General features: G+C 41.0%; 1 protein-coding gene across 4 annotated transcripts in view; it reads left to right on the top strand.

Moving 5' to 3' along the window:
* The window catches only part of AHCTF1 (AT-hook containing transcription factor 1), a 74,365-nt gene that overhangs the window by 30,564 nt on the left and 25,739 nt on the right, over positions 1-18,062 (top strand). For 3 of the 4 annotated variants that reach the window (XM_066617718.1, XM_066617727.1, XM_066617709.1), the window contains exons 6-19: positions 565-681; positions 4,180-4,264; positions 5,692-5,842; positions 6,021-6,153; positions 6,239-6,420; positions 9,024-9,085; positions 10,792-10,920; positions 11,206-11,296; positions 11,381-11,470; positions 11,620-11,760; positions 12,763-12,867; positions 14,073-14,166; positions 17,418-17,541; positions 17,623-17,679. In XM_066617718.1, the coding sequence (XP_066473815.1) occupies positions 565-681; positions 4,180-4,264; positions 5,692-5,842; positions 6,021-6,153; positions 6,239-6,420; positions 9,024-9,085; positions 10,792-10,920; positions 11,206-11,296; positions 11,381-11,470; positions 11,620-11,760; positions 12,763-12,867; positions 14,073-14,166; positions 17,418-17,541; positions 17,623-17,679 (1,561 nt within the window). The remainder of the gene's footprint in view (positions 1-564; positions 682-4,179; positions 4,265-5,691; positions 5,843-6,020; positions 6,154-6,238; positions 6,421-9,023; positions 9,086-10,791; positions 10,921-11,205; positions 11,297-11,380; positions 11,471-11,619; positions 11,761-12,762; positions 12,868-14,072; positions 14,167-17,417; positions 17,542-17,622; positions 17,680-18,062) is intronic. The other variant, XM_066617733.1, reaches the window with a different exon arrangement.

The raw sequence follows: 18,062 nt of genomic DNA, 5'->3' as shown, positions 1-18,062 counted from the left end.
GCTCAAACCCTCTTGGAGTTTGAGAACCGCTGCACTACAGTTTTATGTCTCCATTGCTGATGAGGTGAAAGCTGTTACTACTAGAGCTGATTATTTAGTAGTGGGCAAGGCTGTTGAATGGCATTATTGCGAATTCCGCATTACATGTATTGACCTACTAGTGCAGATTGTACAGTCTGCTAGAATGTGTTATCAAATAGTGACCTAACTCCTAAGAACTACCTGGGCATGGTCAGTGAAATATCTGATATCTTCATTTGGCATATCCACAAGCTACGTATATCACAAACTGCTTCTCAACCTTCTGAGAAATATTTAAAAGCAGCTTGTGATCTGGCATAACGATCTGTTACTCAGAATGGCATGCCCAGGGAACTCTTTGGAGCCAAGCCTGTATAGTTATAATACTCTAGCTCTAAAGTGATACAGATTAGTCACTGTACCAAGTTTCAGAGTCTAAGCTCTTCTGCTTTTTATTCAGCACTGCAGAATGAATAAAAGTGTGCCAACTGTTTTTGTTTCTGTTTCTTTCCCTTTTCTTCTCTGCCCCTTCTTTGTATTTAGATACCATTCTCAATTAGAAGGAGGTAGAATTCCAGTCTATGCTGTTACTTTCCAGGAACCTGAAAATGATCCTCGCAATTGTTGTTACTTGTGGGCTATTCAGTCAACACAAGCAAGGTGAGTAAAATTAGTCAACTATATTTAATTTAGTAAATATAGTTGACTCTTGCCAAGATGATACTGTGGTTATATTCAGCTAATTCTTAATTTAGCAGTATGTGTATGGATTTGTTTACTCTTACTTGTTGCTTTAACAGGCAATAGCTTGTTTGACTTGGCATTCTTGCATGTGATCTTGATTGTTGTCTTAATCTTTACCAAATTCTAAACTGCAATCATACATCTTTTCAAAACAGTTAAGTAAACTTTACTGGGTCAGAATTAAGTTTTTGGTAATAATGGAAAAATCAATGAAGTTGTGCGTGTGTGTGAACTTCATTTGATTGCCCTCTACCTACCAAATACAGTTGAATAACTTTACTACAAAATACGAGTGGAAGGAAGAACTGTTTTAGAAATTGGATTAACAGTAGCTTGAAACCCAGGGTGTGGTGTTGAGCAAGTAGAAGCACTCTTGAACACTCCTCTGTTTGCATGAGGGGAATTTTACTGATCCCTCTTCCTACCCCTGTTACCTTTGGTGTGTTTTTATTATCCCCTCATATCCATGTAACTTATAGGCTATGGACAATATCTTAAATGTTTTTAATTCATATCATATCAGGCAGTATAGCCCCAGCTACCTGCCCATGTCGTTGTTATTAAATTTCTGCCCCATGTTGAATATACGTATATAGCAGGGACCAAATGTGTACACCTGTGGGCCGGGCAAATATGGGTTAAAGAATACAGGTTCAGCCTTGTTATACATGGATTTTTTATACACAGATTTAATTCAACACGAATGGCCCTGCAAATGAGAAGGAATGTACTGATCCCTGGAGAAGGGGAAAAATGCATCCTTTTAAAATCAGTTTTAAAAACTGAACAGTCCTTTAACAATAGCCTCCTTAATGAGAGGGAGAGAGAGAGAGAGGGCAGCTGGCTGACAATCCATCAATTCTTCTCTCTCCAGGCAACCCCTCCCTTCTCCCTGAGCACGTGAAAGAAAGGTGATCACTTTGCATTGGTGAAGGGAGAGGCTGAGTGAAGCTCTTGGAGGAGGACTGATTGATGGATTGTCTTCTTAAGGGCTCTTAACTTGCATCACAAAAGTTAGCAAGGCTGTTTTTAAATTACAGGAAGAAAGAAACTTTGTTTTTTAAATGGATTTGCTATAGTGTGTTTTTTTGCCATCCACTTGAGTGCTTGGAACAGAACCCACCCGAATAATGAGGCTCAGCCTGTACTTATGTACTGCTTTTCACCCAGAGTAGTTCACAAAGCAGTTTACATAATAAAATCTATGGTTCCCCTGTCTCCAAAGGGCTGTCCTGTCCCAAAAAGTCTCACAATCACTAGCAGTGTACTCCTGGGCTATTTTCCTGAAGTTGGACCATTATGTGAACTAGGGACACTACTTCTTGAGAACTTGGGCCAAGACTCCATTTTGCGCTCTGTTAGCTACTAAAAAATGCCAGTCTGTGTACTTAGTGAAAAAGGATAAGGGTACAAATTGTTATCTAATGTTGTGCACACTTCATTCCCCTGTTGGCATCTGTGTGACTTCAACCTGTGTTTGTAGTTCGGCTGTAAGTCCATTGTATGTCAGGAAAACTCCTATCTGTGCTTGTTTTGAATTCCATCCACACACTGTCACACATTAATACACCAAAGAGGAGACCCTCCAATACCTAAACAACCCCTAGCAAGAAGATTAAAATATCATAGAGAGCCAACCCCCAGGCTTGCAGGTAAGCAGCAGCTCAAATTCCAATAAGTATTGGGATTTATGTGGTGTGCACTATACCTGATATAGCAACAACTTTGTGACTTGCTATATTGAATCAGCCCCCCCCCCATGCTGTACAGAATGTAGCATGCCAAGGCTTGTGACAGACCATTTTCAGAAGGTAGCCATAAATGGACTTCCTGCTTCCTTACTTTTCTCTCCACCCCCTCCCCTTCAGCTTAGGGGCTGGAATCAAGAGTGAGACTCCTTTCAGTTCTTTCTCTGAATTGTGTTGTTTTTTTACACTTGTGATATACAAAATATACATTGTAAACAATCATCCACCACAAGTTAGGGACATACACATGGTGTTGGTTGGTATTTTTTACCTTTTTGTTAATATAAAAATGCAGTATTTTTTGTACTTTTTATGTCCTTTTTACAATAAATCTTTAATCCTGCTAACCCGCTAACCCCTGCTTTACTCATGCTAACTGGGTAAGAGGCACTTTTTCAAGTGGGTGCTCCTCTTTTATTTAGCAGAGGAAGAAGAACTGGTCCTTCTCCCCCCAGCAGTGTCTTTTCTAGTGGCTGCCTGCTGGTGTTCTTTTGTATCTTTAAGATTGTGAGCCTTTTTGGGACAGGGAGCCATTAGTTATTTGATTTTCCCTGTAAACTGCTTTGTGAAGTTTTTGTTGAAAAGCGGTATATAATTATTGTTAATAATAATAATCTTCTTAATCTTAAGCCCCCATCTACTTTTAAAGGGAGTGTTCCATCTCTCTGTACTGTACTAATGTGCAGCCAGTTAAGGATTCCTTACTGGGGAGCTGTTTCATTTTGCCTTAGCTACTTTGTCTTTGGAAAGGGCAGGACTGATCACCTTCTCCAGAGAAATATGTATTAAACAGTAAAGCCTCCTGTGTCATGTGTTGTCCTGGCTTTTTGGGGGGAGAAAGGCTCACAGGGAGTTGTAGAGGGAAAAAGAAGGTATTACCATTTCATAGCTACATTTGTGAATTTTGGTGAAAGCTTTATGCTTAATATTGTGCATTTCATCTGGCTTATCGAGAACAGATTTCCTTCATTTAGGAAAGATGGATTGGTTTTAAACTGAGCACCACACTCCTTTAGAACTTTATTCCAAGTTTTGTTTTCTAATTATTTAAAAGGCAGTAAAAATTGTAATGTCTTGTTCTAGTGTTCTCTGGGAACTTAAATGGCCCTGCTGGTCTCATGTGTGCAAGGGTTTCCAGTCATTTCAGTGTGGGAGCCAGGTTAGGTGATTAAAGCAGTGCTTACACAGATCCAAGTATTTCCAGTAAAATGTGTAAGGAAGCTGTTTTAGATTAGATGTGTGTATCTAACTGGAGTTGTGCAACAAGGTAATACTCTGATAAGAGCAACCACTTCTGCATTGGAAAAAATTGTAATGAAACTGCTATAGCTGCTGTACAACTAAAAATGGGTTATAGCTAGCGAACTGCAAAAAGAGTTCTGCTCATTTTGTTGGTCTTTTTTGTTCTTTACTCCTTAAAAGCTCCCCCAGGTCCCTCAAGAATAGTGCTACATAGGTGAGCTGTGTCAGAAGATGAAGGGGTTGTCTTTCATAAGCAGAAATACCTTTCCACTTGCACAAGGCACCCTGGGATCCAACCAATGTTCTTAAAACTATGCTTAAGATTTGTAATGACTGTGAAATTTGGTGTAAACTGCTGCTGTAGGCTGACAAATAGCAGCAACCTAAGTTCTGTATTAACATACTGTAATTTATTTTGTTCTAGTGAAGGGGATGTTGTTAGTTTTCATCTACTGCAGTTGGCTTTCAGTGACAGACGGCGTCTGGCATCAGGACAAATCATGTATGAGGTAATTGATATATTGAAACGCTATTTATATGATACTGTGTTGTTCTAAACACTACAGCTGCCATACAGTTGGATCCACAATTCTGCTAATCTGCAATACATAAAGGTGATTTTAATTTATTGGCAGTTTGATTACAAGAGGAAAGGTAGGGTAAAAATATTTCAAATGATGTTGGAGACTAAATGCGAATTGAGTACAAAGGTATGTTTTAACCCACTTTTGCCCAGCCCACAGGAGTACACATTTTGTCCCTCTTGCCTATATACAATGTTGGGCAGAAATGGCTTAAGTCAGGGTTAGGAACTGGAAAGCTTGGAGTTATAGTGAAGCAACTTATAAATAAGTATCCCCCTTTATATGAAAGAATACAGATCCTTTTGGCTAGTACACAAAGGGCCATTGGATGTTGTGCAATCATGAGACTGCGCAAAATGGAGCTTGTTGCCAGTGCTATATATGTTAACTTTGTGTTTGATTGTTCTGAGTTTGTGGAGTGTCTTGCATGGGAAGTTACCTCTTATTTAGACAAACCATTGATCCAGAGACATTCATTGTCTTTGGCAGTGGATCTCAGACTAGTATTTCCCAACCTCACCAGGAAACACCAGAACCTGAGAATTTCTGCATGCAAAACGTATGCTCTGCCACTGAGCTACAGTTTCCATGGCTAAGCACGTTCCTGGTGTTCATTGGTATTGGGACCCTTACAGGAATGGGTCTGTCCACATAGCAAGTTAGCTGCCACTTTGAAGTCTAAACTTGAGGTCTCTTTGAGAAACATAATCACAGAAGCTCGGGCTTGTGTTATGCGGAGGGTTTTTTAATTGCTGTTCAGTCATAATTCATGTGCTACCTTTTTAACAGATCCCCAAGCATTTGGGTTGACTTAAAGAGAACTTGCATGCTTGCTCTTATCTTCCTTCAGTTCTTCAGATGCTTATTCTCTTTACTTTGAGTGTCATCCTCATGTCACTGCATATAAATGTTTGTCTTCTTGTTTCCACTTTGTGCTGCTTTAATTAAAACCATTTATATTTGTATATGACTTTGACATTGCAAAGATTTGCCTAACAAATAGGATTCCCTGCTAACTGGGCAAAGAGGCCACCTTCTAAATCCCTGGCTCTTTTCCATTTAGCAAGCAGAGAGCAATTGTTCCCATTCATCGCAGCTTGTCTAGTGGAAACAGTTGCATTTCACATCATTGTTAAATATGAACACTATAAATATATTTGACATAGCTGCTTTTTTGCCTAAAGTAAGATAAACATCAGTCCTTTCTTATATGACTTAAATATATTGTTATACTTGGAAAGTGTTTTCAAAATACAGTGCATCTTAGGTTTAAACTGTCCTTATTAAAACATGGAACCTGGACACTTTAATCTTTATAGTGTACATTAATTAACACAATCACTCTTTTGCAGGGTTTGGAGTACTGTGAGGAAAGGTACAGCCTAGACCTCACAGGTGGCGTTTTCTCCCTAAGAGGGCAGACTAGCAACACCAAATTTATTAGTTGTCAGACTGTAGAAAAATTTCGAAGCCATGTTGACAGAGAAGACAGTATTAATGAAGGTTGGTATATAGCCTGTTCTGAACTTGCGGTCCAGTCCTATGTATGTTTTCTTGAAACTGTGTACCATTGTTGTGTCTGATGGAACTTAGTCACACTTACTGGGTTATGTGAGAATTGGGCCAGGCCAATTGATATGATTGCTTTAAAATAGCACCATCTCTTCTTTTTTCCTCTCAGTCATATCACCTGACACAAGTGTGTCAGTCTTCAGCTGGCAAGTAAATACATATGGTCAAGGCAAACCATCTACTTATTTGGGCATATTTGACATAAATCGCTGGTATCATGCTCAAATGCCAGACTCATTAAGGTAAGAAGTGGTAGTTTCTCACCATAGATTTTCAAAAAGGCTATGAAATACATGGTTAACTTCTTACTTATTCTGCTTTCTCAAGACCAGGGGAATTTCTCCATAACTGTTCCTATTTTGCGTTATGGTCCTTGGATGCTGTAGCAAACATGACCTCTCCACATCGCATCTTAGATGTCCTTGTGCATGAACGAAGCTTAAGTCGTGGTGTACCTCCTTCGTATCCTCCACCTGAACAGTTTTTTAACCCAACCACCTATAACTTTGGTATGTGTATCATCGGTTACTTCTACAGAACATGTTGAGTTGCAGGACTTGACATGTTGAGTAGGATGAGCAGCATACAAGGAGTTGAAACCTCTATCCTGTGTATATGATATCCTTTGTTTCATTTCTAGCAATAATAGCCATAGCAGTTCTTAAAGACCTTTTCAGATTATTTGTTAGGTAAGGCATGGATAGTTGTTGCAGAGGATCTAAACAGCTTTCTGCTCACTAATATGACTGTTGGAGAGTAATCTAACTCTCCACCCTCAAACCTTACTTTTTTGCAATTATTCTCCAGCAGTAGAGGTGCATAACCTTGTATCAGTTGTCCCTCCTACTCGCCTCTGGATGCAGGATCACATGACAGCAAGAACTTGAGTCTTTGTTGTTCACTCAGCCACTGATCACTGGAATATGGTGGGATGGGTGCTGCTAGTGCCAGTAATTGCACTACTGAAGGGAAGCGCATTCCTTCCTATGGTTCCTAAAACATGTGGAAAACTATTAAAAGTTTTTGTTTTTTTAATTTACTTTTCCTGTTTCAAAAGTACATAACAACAGCCCCACTGGATCAGGCCATAGGCCCATCTAGTCCAGCTTCCTGTATCTCACAGCAGCCCACCAAATGCCCCAGACATTTCCTTGTTTAAATAAGCTATACTATTACTGTTTAGTTTGTCTTGCTATAGCACTTTGGTTGGGTCTTTCATGGAGCCTTTGAGTATGAGGGGGAAGGAGGTAATGAGTTACCTCCTCCATCTGCCAATATTATTTTGTAGACTCAAAAAAAATAGATTCTAAACTGTGCATTTTTTTCTCCCTAGTGTTGGTATGCTAAAGACTTGTTCTAAAAAGAAAAAAAGTTCACAAATCATTCCCTTCCCCACCTTGCAAAGTTGCCTGCTTCTGTCCTAGTGGCATGGGGCAAGACATTGCTTTTCTAGCCGAGGCAATAGTAGTAATCTAGTGATACTAATGCAGAACTGTCTGTCTTCATTGAAAAGGCAGATCGCTTTGAGATTCTTTTGAGATTTTAAAATATCTAACTGTAAGTGTTTGATCACATATATGAGCGTATTCAATGTTAAGAAACATCTAATATCCCCTTCCTACCCACCCCCTGAAGTGATGGTTTGAGTGGAGTCAAATTCAGAGGTAACCAACTTCTAGGCCTGTTTTTTTTCCCATCCCACCCTCTTCTGTCCTCCTACCTATTCATTTCAGAGGGCATCTGCATTCGCTTCTCTCAGGGCAACTATAGTGGGAAGCAATTTTTTTATTCTTGCATGAATTGAGGGAGGTGGGTGCAATTTGCTTTCTTATCCCATGTGACTCCTCTCTCTGGCCTTGGCTAGTGCCTGTGTGCTGCCCTCTGCTGCCAAGGATTTGGGGGAATTTGGGAATAGCGGATAGGTCAATTCACTTTGATAAGTCTTTCTTATAAGGCTAGGGGGTCTCAAGCAACAGTAGAGATCATAGTTCAAACCATCTGTGTAAGGCAGTTTACAATCCTTCTTTACCATGAGGTCCATGAGCTGTCCAGCAGTATAGAGCACAATTTTCACAGAAGCAGGAGCTGTCCAGCTAGTCAGTTTGCTGAAATTAGGAGCTGATCCTGATAAGGTCTGCAACTGATTAGATCAGTGGTTTTCAGTCTCTCGTGGAGAGTTTGAGAAACTGTAAGTGCTTGTGGGGGCAGGGGGAAGGCAGCGGCGTGATCCACTTCTGCTTTAGCAGAGGCGGGGCGCGATCACTCTGCTTTTACTTTCACTGCTGCGGGGAGCCCTGCCAAAGGTTGCACTGGGCTCCCCACAGCCCCAGGAGGCTTGGGTAAGTGCATCCAAGCCCCTGCAGCCCCCTGAGCAGCACGATCCTGAGGATGGCGCAGCTGCCTCCTCCCTGCCTCCAGGCTGACCCCGTCCCTTAAGGGGGCAGAGGCCAGGGCCCACAGGCTGGGGTGTCATGATGCAGTTTGAAAAACCCTGAATTAGATTGATAGTAGCCTTGTTGCTCGATCTCTTACTGCAGCATCAGCAGGACCCCAATCCAAATTATGCAATGGCTCAATAGCTCAGTTACCAGAGTGGGAGACTTCATATTTGGATCCTCCTTCTTTTTTTTCTTTTTTTTTCTTTTCTTTTTGCACTTTGGGTCCCTTTGAACACTTTAGAAGATCTGGTTGTGAGAAGTGGTACCAGATTGGGATGCATTAAGTCTCCTAACTTCCTGGCACCTTCTTAGCTGGTAATCTTGGGGAGATGACCTTCTCTGGGTTGTCTGATTCCCTTAGCACTCCATCAGTACTGGCAGTGGAGGGGTGGTTCTCATCCCACAACTTGTCCAGTCCTGATCTGATTCTAATGGGATGAAGAGAAGGTGTGTCTTTCTCCCCTAATACCCCCATCCTTGCCTGTTTTGATTTAGGAGGAATATCAATGGGGGTGGGTGTGTGCAAGAAATGTGTAAGGAATGAGTTAGTGTTAACATGCAGCTTGTGCTGTAATATAGTGCTTCTTGAGAAATGTTTGGATGATGCAAAATATTATGCTAATAATTTGTTTCAATGTTTCTAATGTAGATTCTAACAAAATGCTCTTTCGCAGATCTTACTTGTTTGCTGAACTCTGGAGTTGTTCACGTGACTTGCACAGGGTTTCAGAAGGATGTGAGTTTGTAATTTTCTATTGTTTTTTCATTGTAGTGCTCCACTTATTTACAATCATACCTAACTTGTCACTCACAAATGTTAATATTTGTCAAAGCTCTATCCTGGCAATTTTGTTTCTGAACCTACCAGAAAGAGTCCCCCTAAACCAGAGATCTTCAATTTGTGGTTCAGGATCCAGAAGTGAACTGTCACCTGATTTTGGGTGGATTGTGGTAGTGCTGCCACCACTACATCAGTCTCCAAACTGTGCACGGTTGACTTAAAAAAAGCCTTCCCCATTGTGAGCAGAGCTTACTGCTCCATGCTTCCCATCTTACTTGCCAGCCGGTCTCCTCACAGAGTCGCTCCGGGCAGCTGCTTCTGCCCAGAAATCTGGGTGCAAAACCTTCTGGGGTAACAGGCAGCAGAAGTGGCTGCCTGCTGGAACTTTGTGAGAAGATCAGCTGGAAAGGTAAGATGAGGCAGTGTGGAACAGTAAGCTTTGCTCAAAATGAAGAAGGGTTTCAGCAGATGCTGGTTATGGCCTGCAGGTCTGGGGTTGGCACCTGCTGCACTATCATATTTGACACTGTGGGCTGCACAGCTGCTAGGGCTAGGGATTGCTGATGAGGTAAATTCCACCAGGGACTTCAGAAGGGTTACTTTTGGCCAAGCACCACCCTCCAAAATCTTAAGTGGGCCCAATGGTCTCCTACCTACCTTTCTAAACTGAGTGCACTCCTTTGCCTCTCTCTTTTTGGTTGCCCTGGATAGAAAGAAGGGACAAAATGACACACTAGCACATACACTTCAGAAAAAGAACTGTGAGTGATTATTTGCTCATCTCTTTTGTGTGCTGGCTCTGGGTCCCATGTTGCAGGTTAGGTTTGGGTCTCAGCTGTTGAGAATTTGAAGAACCATTGCCTTAAGCAATCATATCAAGAAAAACAGAAAGGTTTCCTGGTGTCAATCCACCATCAATTTATGAGTTTATGTATCAAATCAGCACACATTAACTCCTGCAAAATATCCATTAGGGAGACACCTCTCACTTCCTAGCTGCCATCTGCTTTTTCTATGCTGTTTAGTCAAGAATATTCACTGCATTAAACTGTGGTGAACTACTAAGGCTATTTTTCAAGCGTGGTCATCTTGTAGTAGTCTCAATTGTTACTGTAATGGGGCTTAAAAGTGCATTTATGGAGGCAATTTTGCATCTAACAATATAAAACAAAGACTTTTACTGTGCATAAATCTTACATGTTTTGTAACTCTCCCTTAATTGGTCATCCTTTATGCTTACAAAGTAGGCATAATACACAGTTACGGCTTAGTTATGGCCACAAGCAATTCGTTAGGAAATCTGAGGCTACAATCTTATACACTCTTTCCTATTTGAACATAATGAGACTAACTTCTGACTAGATGTGCATAGGTTTGTGCTATCAGTCATTTATACTAGCTACATGAGATGTAAACAGTTTTAATTTACCTGTGTTGACATAAATTCCCACTTAGGAAGAAAATTTGTATAAATACAATAACTCATTTAACAAGAGCTTTAGGTAGAATTGTGCATAAGAAAAACCAAGAATGAAGTGGTTGATCTGTATAGATTTCCCCAAGCTTTCTGCATTAATCAGGTTTTCTGATGACTTTTGAATTTCAGGTTATTAACCTTTTTTAAGTTGCTGATGTCTAATACATATTTTGGTTAATTTCAGACCTTGCAGTTCTTAAAAAAATCTGGCTGTTCCCTAAATGAAGCTATTCCTGATAGTTACAATAGATGTCTTGTAGCTGGTTTACTTTCTCCAAGATTTATTGATGTACAACCTTCAAGTCTGAGTCAGGTGAGTTGATGTGAAATAAGTGGGAGAAACTGTAGCCTTTCCTTTTGACTCTGTGCCATAACTTATTGGTCCTGATCTAGCTATCAACACACAAAAGCATTGTGTGTGCAAATGGATGTAGGTATGCACCCATGACTCAGTGAATTAACTGGGTATATCTTCTGATAGTAATGCCATTACTACATAGTGAATAAAGTTGAATCCGTCTGCTTTATTTAAAACTTTAATAATGGGAGCTGTTGAGCCTAATATTGATGCCTATATTTTACTTGTTCTTTGTTTTAGGAAGAGCAGTTGGAAGCTGTATTGTCAGCTGCTGTTCAAACTAGTTCTTTAGGGCTCCTCACTAGTTGCATCAAACAGTGGACATCTGAAGGTAGGTTATCTTCCTGTTTTTTACTACATTCTTCATCCTAGGAATATTCATGCGCATAACTTCAACTTCTTGTTTTTTTCTAAGAGCAACCAGATTCTGCTTCTAACCTACGCTTTGTTCTTGAATGGACATGGAATAAAGTGGTTAACACAAAAGAAGAGTTTGTTCGAATATGTAAGTGGTTTAGTGTATATGTGTGTGTTCTGTAGTGTTTTGAATGTATTGACTGGGCTGCGTTATTGCTTCATTTAGCAGTTTTCAGATAAAGCACCTCTAACTCTCATTTCAAACTAATAATGTCATTTTTATCTTTATTTTATAAGGTGTCCCACTGTTTGATGGGTCATCTAACTTTATTGATCCACAAACTCTACAGTCTCTACAGCACTGCGAGTTGCTTCTTAGCAACCTTAGCACAGTTTTGAACTGTTTTGTAACAGAGGCACAAGAACTCACAGAAAAAGGTGTGTAAAAATCTACTGTTCTACCAAAATAAGATTAGGTAAAAATTTACCAAATTTACTGTTCACGTATTCTGTAACTTTCTAATACGTAGAAATCTGTTATTCTTTTATTCTGTTACAACTTGAGTATCTTGCATGCATATTTGTGGTTTTTCTACTTTCAACTGTCTGTGTTAAAGCAAATGTAGGAATACAAAATAATACAGTTCTACTCACAAACACTACAGGAAGGCTTGATCAACTTATTTAGTCCTCAGCCTTTTGCCCTTCATTACATAACTGCACTAATATCATCTTTAGGCATATTCTGGCTAAACTTTGTTTTGGTATTCTTTTGAAAGCATCCTGAAGAGAAGTGGAGTCAAAAATTATCCTTCACCCACTAAGAAGAGAAGGATTGTGCATGTGCAAGTAAATTTTCATTCATCTGGGGAATAAAATTTTGTCAGAGTACAGGTTGAGCCTCATTATTCGCTTGGGTTCCATTCTAAGCACTCACCTGGATGGCAAAAAACACACTATAGCAAACCAATTTAAAAAACAAAGTTTCTTTGCTCTGGTGATTTAAAAACAGCCTTGCTGACCTTTGTGTTGTAAGATAAGAGTAATTAAGAAGACAATCCGTCAATCAGTCCTCCTCCAAGCCCTTCACTCAATCCCTCCCTTCACCAATGCAAAGGTGCTCAGGGGGAAGGGAGGGGTCCGCTGGAGAGAGTAGGATTGATGGATTGTCAGCCAGCTGCCCCCCTCTCTCATTGAGGCTATTGTTAAAGGACTGTTCAGTTTTTTAAACTAATTTTAAAGGGATGCATTTTCCCCCTTCTCTCGGGATCAGCACATTCCTTCTCATTTGCAGTGGCAATTAAGTTGAGTCAAATCCATGTATAAAAATTCCGTGTATAAATAGGCTGAACCTGTAATAATTTTGCACTGGAGAGATTTGCTACAAGCGATAATGCTTTGAAACAATTTATTTTACTAAAAAAATCCTGTGTTTTCCAGGCATTACAGATTTAACAAATAAGCAGGTCGTAACCAGTCTCCTTTCGCAGTACGTACAAGTGGTAATCTGGTTCTGTCGATCCAGTCTTCTTCCGGAGGGTTTAGGTATGCTTAAAATTGTAGTGGTTCAGTTCTCAAAAACTGTCTTGAGAAAAGAAAAATGTAATATGTAAATTCTACATAGTACTTCAGAATCATAGCAAGAGCTAGTGTAGGGGTACGGGTTAGAGCAGTGGTTCTCAAACTTCCTGGGAGATTTTTTTTAACAAAACATATGTACTCCCAGGGTCCAGGGGGTGTGGGGAGCCCCGCAGAGTACTTGCAAGGCTCCTGTGAAACTGTGAAAGTTGCAAGTGTGACAAAACAGGAAATTCCACTTCTGGTTTTATCGTGCTTGCAACTTTCACGGTTTAGAAGCCACAGGGAGCCCTGCAAGCGCTCTGTGGGGCTCCCCACACTCCCTGGACCTGGGAGCACATATGTTTTGTTAAAAAAAAAAAAGCACCCCCGCAGGGGCGCAATCCTGGGGATCGCTTTGCTGCTTTCCCCCTGCCCCCACCCCTTAAAGGGAACAGGGCATTGTTACATGAGCTGGTGGGTCGTGACCCACCAGTTTGAGAACCACGGGGTTAGAGAGTGCCCTCAGCCATGAAACTCACTTGACCCATTACTATGTTTCAGCTAACATACCTGACAGATTGTCATATGAATAAAATATGGATGGGAAGAATAAAGTGTGCTACCATGAGCAACTTGGACAAAGGGTGAAAGGTAGATGTAATTGGGCAACTTAACTGTTGGATGTTTAATATATCCTGATTTGTTATTGGGTAGCAGAACTAAAATGTGCAATTGAGGATATGGTATTGCCTCTGGAGTACTTGGTGTCACACTGCAGACAAAAGTGTGATAGAACAGCTTGGAGAAAGATAGAAAAATGTGTTTGCAATAGGGCTGTGTATAACAAATCTTAGGTAAAATAAAATAACTGATCACTGTGTGATCAAATGTAAGTTTGCATATTATGGAACCCTTGGTATATATGCCATTTTTTGTATGGAAGGAAATATTAAGAATTGCATTTCAGTAAGCAAAATGTCCTGCTCCTTGTAGGAAGCAGGGTTTGTCTTTAATAGAATTACACAAGAACTAAAAAGGCAAGTTTTTTTGTTCTTGTGTTTTTAATATGTGACAGCTTGGGAATGGTTTAACTTCTTACTCTCCAAAGTGCAAAAGCTATCTTTTTCCCATTTGGAATGGGTTTTCATCTAGCTGTGTCTTTAAACTGAGTTTTCATCTCTTGTGAACAGAAGAAGACATGCATTTGTCGAAACCATTCTACAATTATCAACGTGTAGAACGGTTCTATGCTGGCTGTCGACAGAGGTTGGAGCGTTCATCAAGGTAAGGGCCACTTCAATTGAAAATCTTGCTATGACACATTTTTGAATGGGCAAAATTTTGCATTAGTGGCTTCCTATCAGTGTGTGTGCTTGTGCTTGCACATGCCATTTCAGTGGGTTATGGAGGTGTGTTTATTAGCTCTGAGTAATTGATTTGCATGTTAGACTGCACAACAGTGAAAGTATCTATAGCTGTTGGATTTGGGTTTGCATTTCATGGCACCCAGTATGAAAGACCTTAAGCAGCTCTTATTTCTTCCTTTTCCACTTTCCCTAGCCAGAAAGAACTCCAAATATTTAGGTCTTATGATTTCTAATTATGATTGTTTTTATTTGCTGTCTTATTTGCATTTATTATATTTTTTCCATCACATTTCATGTTTATCTTTCCAACTGTCATGATTTGAACACAGTGGTTCTAACTAGATTATATTCTAAAATGGGTACCAAAAGTCCACAGAAAGTAACCTTGAAGGATGCATGCAGCTAGAGGACCTTGTTTTGCCTTGCCCTTTTAAAGGTGGTTTGACTCTTTTGCTCAGGGCTTTTCAAACTGGGGCATTGTGACGCCCCAGTCTGTGGGCCCTGGCCTCTGCCCCCTTAAGGTGCGGGGGCAGGAAGGAGGCAGCGGCACAATCCCCAGGATCACGCCACTCGGGGCTGCAGGGGCTTGGGTGCACTTACCAGAACCTCCTGGGAGTGGGGGAATGTGCTGTTGCCTCACCCCTGCTGCCCCCCATCCCCGCAAGGACTTACAGTGGTTTTCAAACTCCCTGAGAGTTTGAAAACGGCTGCTTTAGCAGTACAAGCAGCTGTTGAATTTACTTGAAAGTGACTTCCTGGTGCATGCATGGCTTCTGCCTGGTTGTGGAGACTAACTGGATTGTGACTGCTGATGTTTTTCTCTAGCCATTGAAGTAGGCCTGTGACCTAGCTAACATGCATGGATGCATGCACAGGTAGTCCGGTTTTCCTAGGATATCCTAGGTCAGGGGTCAGCAACTCTTTCAGCCATCCGCTGTAGCTCCAGAGTCCGAGTGAAAGTGGCAAAGGGGGGTGACAGAGCGCTTCGCTCTGCCCCAGTGCTCCCCATCCTAAGTCCTAAGGCTTATGAAACGAGAGGGAGGCGCCTCCCCTTTCCGTGCCTTTTCTCAGCCTGGCTGGGGAGGGGAGCGAGCTGTGCAGCATGGACTCAGGTGAGGGGCGCCCCGCCACTGCTGCCGCCGCTGCCTCCTCTCCCCTTGCCATCCTGAGGAGCGCCTTCCTCCTCTCTGCCTGCGTCCTGCTCGGCTCCCTTCTGGCAGGACCTCTTCTGTGCCTTGGAAGGGCCGCCTTTCTAGCCCCCCCCCTGCTTCAGTAAGCAGCTCCCCCTCCAGCAAGACGGCCTCAGGGGGCCTCAGGGAGCACTCACTGTCGCCTTGGGTCCCGCACTCATCTTACCTTAGGCTGCAATGCTATCCACTCTTTCCTGGGAGTAAGCCCCATTGGCTATAATGGGACTTACTCCTGAGTAGACATGCATAGGATTGTGCTCGAAGGCTGCACTCCTAGCCACACTTTCCTTCGAGTAAGCCCCTTTGGCTATATAATGAGACTCTATAATGAGTAGACATACATAAGCTTGGGCTCTCTTGCTGCAGTAAGCTCCATTGGCTATAATGGGACTTACTTCTGAGTAGACGGGCATAGGGATTGTGCCCTTATTTCCCACAAGCACAGGACTGCACCATGAGGTTGGTTTTCATCTTTGGGGTTTGGGAATGCAGTTTTGTGCCTGGGATCTTTTCATTGCAATACAATGTGTTGTTACATAATGATTGTATAATACACTATCAGACATATGGAGGCAATGCGCCCACAACTGAAATTCTTCAGGTTAAAAAAAGGCAGGAATGTGGCACAAAACATTACTTCATTAAGGGCACAATCCTATGCAGGTCTTCTCAGAAGTAAGTCCTATTGTGTTCAATGGGTCTTACTCCCAGGAAAGTGTGGATAGGATTGCAGCTTTTGAGCAGAATCCTATGCATATCTACTCAGAAGTAAAAAAAAAAACTATATATGCAGTGCTACCTTCATTTTAGATGTCAAAAGGGTTTTGAGGTTTTGTTTTCTCCAGAAAACGGGTCCAAATGGCTCTTTGAGTGTTTAAGGTTGCCTACCCCTGTCCTAGGTTAACGACAGCTGTGTCATACTTTCTCATAAGTGCAGTCCATCTGCGCTGATGTTTGTACATAAGTGCAATAGCGCTGGTTTGTGAGGGGGAGAGAGAGATGCTGCATTTTCAAGGCACAGGAGTGGTGGGTAATGGAGAGCAGTACAATACATCATAGTATTGTGTTCCTCTCCAACTAATAAACGTGTTCTTCAACTAATAAAAATACAAATTGTAAAATGTAAAATGCAGCTAACTCAAATGCAGCTCTTCCCATTTAAGCTGCTCTAAGGCCATAAGAAGAGCCCCACTGGATCAGACCAAAGACCCATCTAGTCCAGTTTCCTGTATCTCACAGTGGCCCACTAGATGCCTCAGGGAGCACACAAGACAACAAGAGACCTGCATCTTGGTGCTCTCCCTTGCATCTGGCAATGAATCCCATTTTGTACATGACACAACAAAAAAGCAGAGTTCCTACCAGGTGTATATTCACTAGGGAATGAATACCTATCTTGTAGATTTATAGTAAGGAATATTTTTGTTCTGCTTTTTGACCACTACAGAAAATTTTCATTTTAAGTTGCATAAATAATGTTCCAACTTTACAGAGCTCTGGAACCTAACTGATAGCTCTCAGTGATCATTCACCTTGTTGTTGAAAAGAAAACATGGAAACACAGCTTAAGGGGCCAGCTTCACTTTCTGAAACTGCTGTTGCCAAGCAAGATTAGAAATCTTTACGTAAAGATCTGCAATCCTTACATAAAAATTTTGTTGATGTAACCTAATGTGTGTAACTCGCCTTTCTTATATCTTCTAAATCATAACCATCCTGATAGACAGGTCAGTCTATCACAGTATTGATAGAGTGCTAAGTACAGTACTTAGTAAATGTCACTCCTCTTGTATTCAAGGAAGCTTAAAAGGTGATTTGGGGATTTTGCAACTGTTGAAACATTTTTATTGTGTTGCCTTTTTTCTCATGTGTATAAGAAAAAGCAATCAGATTGTGCAATTATCCCATATACATTTTTAATATTCTTGTGACAGCTGGGAGTTGTGCTGTTGATACAGTATTCCTTTTTCTTTTACAGAGGCAAATGGAACCCTGATTGTTTGATGATTGATGGAATGATTTCCCAGTTAGGTGACTCGGTTGTAAAGCTGTGGCAGAGAGATGATGGGGGAACAGGGAAATATCCTCCTCCTACGTTACATGTAAGTAGGATTTATGAAGGGTTTCCCAAATTTTAACATATGGAATACCTGACAATCTGTGTTTTTTTTTCCCCATTATAGGCACTGCTTGATCTCTACTTGTTAGAAAATATTGAAGAGTTCTACAAACATGCAACTGTATCCTTTTGAAGACTTGTGACATCTCAATTAATAAAGCATACAAAAATAATTTTTTTTAGTCATTGGCTAAAAGCCCTTTCTCAAATGTGTAGATTTAAGGTTAAGGCTCCAATACTTGGTATGCTTACCCAGGAGTATGTCCCATTGAGCACAGTTGTGCTTTCAGAGTAATTTTTACTTGTAAATAAGGCAGCTAAAATGAAAAGTGCAATAAAGGAGCAATTCCTTTCCCTTGTGGGAAGTGTGGTGGCCTTAATATTGTGTAGGAAGATGAAATGAAGACTACAATAGCCAGTCACTCAGTAGTTCATATAGTCTGTGCCATAACTAAGGTTCTGAAATGTTTATGTGAAATAATTATTTCAAAACTTAATTTATTT

The sequence above is a fragment of the Tiliqua scincoides genome, chromosome 1 (assembly GCF_035046505.1).
Source record: "Tiliqua scincoides isolate rTilSci1 chromosome 1, rTilSci1.hap2, whole genome shotgun sequence".
Taxonomy (NCBI): Eukaryota; Metazoa; Chordata; class Lepidosauria; order Squamata; family Scincidae; genus Tiliqua; species Tiliqua scincoides.
The sequence above is the reverse complement of the archived record's forward strand: the minus strand, read 5'-3'. Positions and strand labels throughout refer to the sequence as shown.